General features: G+C 41.7%; 1 protein-coding gene across 2 annotated transcripts; it reads right to left on the minus strand.

Annotated features, from left to right (window-relative positions):
• Nucleotides 1-1730: 1730 nt before the first annotated feature.
• On the minus strand, nt 1731-5426 carry LOC102423891 (vacuolar protein sorting-associated protein 13D-like). Of its 2 annotated transcripts, XM_023749440.1 has the most exons (3): nt 4130-5399; nt 2629-2744; nt 1731-1815 (listed from the first exon to the last, which is right to left on the minus strand). In XM_023749440.1, the coding sequence occupies exons 1-3, from the start codon at nt 4748-4750 to the stop codon at nt 1791-1793; spliced, it is 762 nt and encodes a 253-aa protein (XP_023605208.1). In that variant the 5' UTR covers nt 4751-5399; the 3' UTR covers nt 1731-1790. The 2 variants fall into 2 exon arrangements, with proteins under 2 accessions (XP_023605208.1, XP_023605207.1); XM_023749439.1 differs by lacking the exon at nt 1731-1815 and having other exon boundaries at nt 2441-2744; nt 4130-5426.
• Between the last annotated feature and the right edge of the window lie 1084 nt (nt 5427-6510).

Genomic DNA, 6510 nt, shown 5'->3' on the forward strand with positions numbered 1-6510 from the left:
CTTCAATCTCTGCATATTATATCAACTAGAGAGCGATCGTGTGATATATAGCGTGTGATCCTTATGTCATAGTCCAGTCTGCCTATGCTGCAGGTCCTGGGTTTGAATTTTTCTTGTCTTACTGCTCCGTCCGCTCGACCGCCCGCCCGCCCGCCCACCTTGCTGTGATCGGAGCCTGTGGGCCGTGGGGGAGGGACCAAGAGGTGCTCAATGCACCTCATGGTGACTGGTCATGTGATCAGCCTGGTCATCATGGACACTGGCTTTTTATATATAGATGACCAGTTCAGCTCCCAATGAGTCAAAAGCTCATACTAATTTTTTATTCTTAATTTCCTCAAAGAAATACCCAAGCTTCTCCAATTTTAAAGAACTATCTCTGCTAGGCATCTTTTAGACACTGATTTATACCAGGCAAAAACACCTCAATTTCAGTTCATTCCTCCCCCAAAAGACATTCTTGTTTTTAACTACAGGGTCAACATTTGAGCCTTGTAGTCATCCATATTTCATTACCTAGTCCTTAAGGAAGGAATAGTTTTTTATTCACTTTAGAGATCCCTACTATTTAAAATTTGATGTAGCTGATCACAGTTTTTCTGTAAGAATTGCAACTTGCAGAGTCCCACTGGAAAGAATGCCAGGGCCCTGGCCGGGTGGTTCAGTTGGTTGGAGTGTCATCCCGTACACCAAAAGGTTTCAGGTTTAATCCCTGATCATACGGGGAGCAACCAATAGATGTTTCTCTCTCACATCAATGTTTCTCTCTCTCTCTCTCTCTCTCTCTCTCTCTAATATCAGTAAAAACATATCCTCAGGTGAGGGTTTAAAAAAAAAAAAAAAAGAATGCCAGGTTTGCTACAATATCCTCCTGCCTAAAATCATACCCCCTATTGGTAACTCCCCCTCTTTACTGCAATAGATGGAATGAACATATGCCCTAGTTTCCCAGAAACATCCTGTTACACACCAGGGTGTAATTAGCGAATAATCGTTCCCCAGTTGTAATCATTAATAATGCCTCCTTTCACTCTCAAAAATGTCCCAGTTTAGACAAAAAAATTATATAATCACCAGGAGTTTGTTAACACATTTCGTACCGCTCAGGAGTTTTCTCGTGTTTCGCGAGCCATCTGTTAAGGACCACTCACGAGTGTTCTCGTTTTTCACGCCCATGGAAAAAGGAGCGAATCTAGAATACTTATGTAAATTTTGTTTGGTCCCTCTTCATAGAGGAAAATGTTTTACGCAGTACCATACGTTAAAAAAGTACTAGGAACTTTAATTGTTTAATTGTTTTTGTAAATAAAAATGTTATAATTATTGAAAAACAACACCTAAAGTGCATTATGATGATTTAAATAACGTGCAGTTTGCCCAAAAACGTGCGGTCCTTGGCGTATGTCTTAGAGATTTCTATGCGGTACACAATGTGTTAAAACCACAGACACCAGGGCTCCATCCCAACCTACTGAATCAGATTCTTGAGATGGGGGCGGGAGGTGGGTAACTGTGCCAGACACCTGCATTTTTAACAAGATGAGCAGATGACTCTGAGGGGTAAGGAAGCATCTGAGAATCACTGTCATAAACCATGGGCAGGCCTATAAGCGCAATCAAGCTGTTGGTTCCACACCTTACTTGGCATGTGAGGACAATTAGATTTGTGAGCAAGATGTTCAAATTCTTACCAGATTTTGCAAGTTTGATTTTTCCCCACTTACCAATCATTTCCAGGTGTGCCACTAATTTGGACACATTTGCTTTAGCAAGCTCACTGGTGGTCTTATTCAGCACGAGAGAGAGTGAATGAACCTAAGCACACAGAAGACAAAGTTAGACAAATGTTACTAGGAGCGGGGAGGGCGGGGAAGGGTGTCCTTTAACAGAACAACAGAACAAAGTCAAGGAAGAAGCAGAAAGGTAAAACTTCAAATTGATGGCAATTTCATTTCAGCTTTCTTCAGCCAGTCAAACCATAATCTAAGGACTAAGGAGAGAGCTGATAAGATAGGAACTCAAAGGGGCAATCTACAACCCAGGCTCTGCAGTGTCTTCTCTATGGCTGCTTGTCTATGCTGTCACCACCTGAACCCTCTATCTTAGCATGAATTGGAGCATCACTAAAAGTGGGACAACCAGATGTCTTATACTTCCTGGTGGAAAGTAATAGGATGCACTCAGCACCACCTAAAAAATGTTTTTACCAAAAACTCAAACCTGAATCTGATCAAGTCTCTAGAACTAACTTCCATTTCTAAAATTAGAAGATAAAAGAATCAAATGGCAAATCCGAGATGTGGGACACCCTACAGCACACTAACCCAGTGTCTACAAGTCAACTGCATGGGGGGAATAAAGGAGAAGGAAAACTGGCTTAATTAACAGATTTCAGAGACATGACAGCAACTGTAACATGTGAACCTTATTTGAATCTCCATTCAAAAGATTCAAACGTCCTTTTAATTCTCCTCATTTTGTAGATGAGGAAACTATGGCTCAGAAAAGCAAAGTATTCCACTGAATTGTAGACCTCAAAGGAAAGACATGAAGCTTCTTAATTCGTTCATTCCTCTACAATGCACAAGTAAACGAGCATTTTTGAGAAAATAAGGGAATACGTAGTACCAAGAAATTCTTGCTAAGGTAGTTAGATGTAACAATGCATTGTAGTTATATTTTAAAAGTCTGTATTTTTCAGGAATGAAGACTGAAGTTTGTAGAGATGAAATGATATCTAGAATCTGCTTTAAATAATTCAGCAAAGAGAAAAAAGGAGAAAAGTAAATGAGATGATTCCCACAGGTTTTGGTACATGGGCATTCATTATACTACTAGAGGCCCGTTGCACAAAATTCATGTATGGGTAGGGTCCCCAGGTCTGGCCAGCAATCAGAGCGGCCAATAGGGGCCTTCTGGCTGCCGGCCAGGGCCTCCCTTCATTCCGCGCCACCCCCTGGTGGTCAGCGCATGTCATAGCAAGCGATTGAATTCCCGGTCTCCCAGTCAAACTCCCCAGGGGACACTTTGCATATTAGCCTTTTTTTTTTATATATATATATATTTTATTTATTTTTATTTATTTTTATTTTTTTATTGCTTAAAGTATTACAAAGGGTATTACATATGTGTCCCTTTTTTTCCCCCGCCCTTGACAATCCCCTGGCCTCCCCTATCCCCCAGTGTCTTATGTCCATTGGTTATGCTTATATGCATATTAGCCTTTTATATAGAGAGACTAGAGGCCTGTTGCATAAAGAGATTCGTGCAATAGGGCATTCCTTTCCCCTGGCTGCTGGCACCGATTTTCCTCCGGCACCTGGCACCCAGGTCTTTGCTCTGGCCGGGCTCCAGCTGGAGCCGGCCTCGCGGCCGTGAGACTTTCACTGCTCCACTGGCCCCGGGGCTGTCAGGCTTCGCTCCACTGCTTGGAGTCTATGTATGCAAATTAACACCATCTTTGTTAGGTTAATTTGCATACTCTCCTGATTGGCTGGTTAGTGTAGAAAAGGTACGGTCAATTTACATGTTTGTCTATTATTAGGTAAGAAGATTCTCTCTGTGATCTATTTGAAAATCTTTACATTAAAAATGTTTTTAAAGTTCTTATTTTAAAAAAGTCTATTTTTGAGAGGCAGTTATCTAGTCCTGTTGTCTTATGAAACCAGCTACATCTGTTACCTTAATTAGATGATGGAAGATGAGGAAACTGAGGCTCAGAGGAACTAAGTAATTCCACTGAATTATACAAACCAAAGAAAGTTTTTTAAACCGTTTACTTTCCCTGCCTCCAGATGGGATTTACACTCAAACCTTTTCTAAGCCATTGTCTACCCTTTTGTAACAGATATACAGTGGGGCCTTGACTTACGAGTTTAATTCGTTCGGAGACCGAGCTCGTTAAGGAGCTCGTTAACTCAAATTACTCTATCAACTCAATGCAAAAAATCGGCTGAGAGACAGCTGGTATCTCAAAAAACTCGTTAGTCGGGACACTCATAAGTCAAGGCCCCACTGTATATAGCTCCCCTACCAATGGATCTATTTTCTAGAGTAAATGCACGATGATCGAATTTCAATAAACAAACTAACATTCTTAGAACTTCAAGGAGTGAAAGGGAGCTGATACCTTGAGATCCAGCTTGGTGTTAACTGGATCCTGAAGTTCAGGCTCTGACAGAGCATTTGCTTCTGACTTCACGTTTTGTAGAATATCCTCAGGCATAGGTACCTTCATTGCATGGTTGTCTGCAGTGGAACCAATTCCAAAAAAATCTAGTATCACAACCCAAGTCTGCAGTGTGATGAGCACATCCAAGCAGTTAAAATCAACATCAATGCTCCGGTTAATTCGGTTGTAAATGGAAGAGAATTCTGGGTGTTTCTTATCCACCAAGAATATATTGATGTGGACCAAGGAATCATCAAATTTACTCTTTCCAGCAAGTGTCTTGGGCTCATCTACTGTTGGAGAAGGAGGTGGGGTCAAGGGACAGTCCTGGTCTTGGACTTCCTTTGGCTTCTTCTTGGATGCCGAGGTAGGTCTCTGATACAGCTGAAAGACATTAGGAGCTTCTTCCATGTGGGAAGGCAGAGAGCGAGGCATGTCAGGATACTCCACATTGGATATCGAAGGGCAAGACTGAGAGAGATATTCTTTTTGTGCTAAACTTGACGGCTTAGGGGCTCCCCGAGACACCATCAGGTTCTTATATTTAGAATCCGGATTTTTCTCCAATAAGTCTTCCATCAGCAGAGAACGCAGGGCAATCTGAATGGATAAGGTCTGGGGATGGTCTTTATTGAATTCCACCTCAAAATCCTGAAACTTTAAGCTCACCAGCCCCTGGGCCCCCAAGGTCAGATCACCACTTAGCTGAACTTGAAGCTCTGATATACAAAAGTTGGCTTGAATCTGGGTAAAAGATTTGACCTCCTTCACAGACGAGGACTTCTGAGAAGAGTTAGAAAGGCTGGAGTGGCTGAACAATCCATTCTCCTTCCTTTCAAGGGAAGGTTCTCCACAGGTACTGAGGGAAGGCAGAGGAGAGTTAGGGCAAGGTGAGGAGGCGGCACTGACTGGAAACTTATTCAGGTCTTCACTATACACGAGATTGTCCAGCGTTTGTAAAACCTGCTCATACACATGCTTCGCTAACACCACCTGTATGCAAAGAGAAAAAAATCAGTTATTCTGTTACCATTATTAATTGCACTCAGCTGCACTGCCCAAAAATTACCCAAGTTGCCTTTTATGGGTTTCCAAAGAGGTTATAAATCAGTTGATGGCAAGAACTTTCTCTTTGTTTCTTTTCTGTCCTTACCTCTCTCTGACCCTGTCTATTCAAAGGGCCTCCCCCAGTACCTCATGGAATAACCAATACACAATAAGTGTTCAATAAGTGCAACTGGTTGTAGGCCTGAATCACTCTTCCTAACCACACAAGAACAACTGCAGAAACTGAAGGGAATGCTGCTACAAGTCCAACGTGGTGGTACCACAGGGCTGAGAAACAAGATCCATGGTTCTAAAACCACTGATCATCACCAAGCAGCATAACCACCTGTGTTTACACTTGGAGTGCAGGTGAATTTCCCGCCAAAATATAAGATGGCTCTGTCTTTTGGTTTTGTTCCATCCACCAAAAGGGTGGATTACAAACAAATATTTGGTAATACGCAGTTACAATCGGCCCGAGTTTACACGTTTCCCGCACTCCACCGCAAATCTATATGAACCGAGTTAAAGACGGCTCCCTCGGAGTACGCGCAATTCACGCGAGCCGACTTAACTCGTTTCCCGCACTCCAAGTGTTTACAGCTAAACAAATACAGAGTGCTCTTTAATGGTAATAGTAATGATCTATTACTACCTATGTTTCCTTTCTCCCTTATTTTGTTTTTAATTACAATTTCTCATTTAAAATACTTTCAAGCAAGTTTTTTATTTACTTAAGAGCAATTTTTTAACAGAGGAATTCCAAACAGATATAAAAATGATAGAATTAGAAAGTTATCATTTTGTAACCCCTAATTAAATAATTTATCCCATCACGGTTCATCCATGTAGAATAAGCTCTTCTATGAATGAATGAATGAGAATTTTGCAATGAAGGGATCAGGTTCCTGCCACCGGAACACAATCACCAATCTTAGCATCACTGAGGGACAACCAAACATTACATGTCTCCTGACACAATGCACTATGAAGCCCACGGCACTACCTCTGAAGTGTCTGGCCGAAACAAAACAAAACAACAAAAATGAACCTGAATCCAGTTAAATCTGTAGAGTTAAGTTACAGTTTACAGGAAATGTGGGGGGACAAATTAAGTAACACCCCAAACAAACAGCTAATCCAGAATGTGGGACATTCTACAGGGCAACTGACCTGGTTTTCACAACAAAATAATAGCCTGGGGGAAAAAATGAGAGGGAACCTAAATTAACAGAGACCTACAAATGCAACGTGCAGACCTTGTCTGGACCCTGATTTGAACAAGCCTAAAG

Source organism: Myotis lucifugus, unplaced genomic scaffold (assembly GCF_000147115.1).
Source record: "Myotis lucifugus unplaced genomic scaffold, Myoluc2.0 scaffold_9115, whole genome shotgun sequence".
Lineage (NCBI taxonomy): Eukaryota > Metazoa > Chordata > Mammalia > Chiroptera > Vespertilionidae > Myotis > Myotis lucifugus.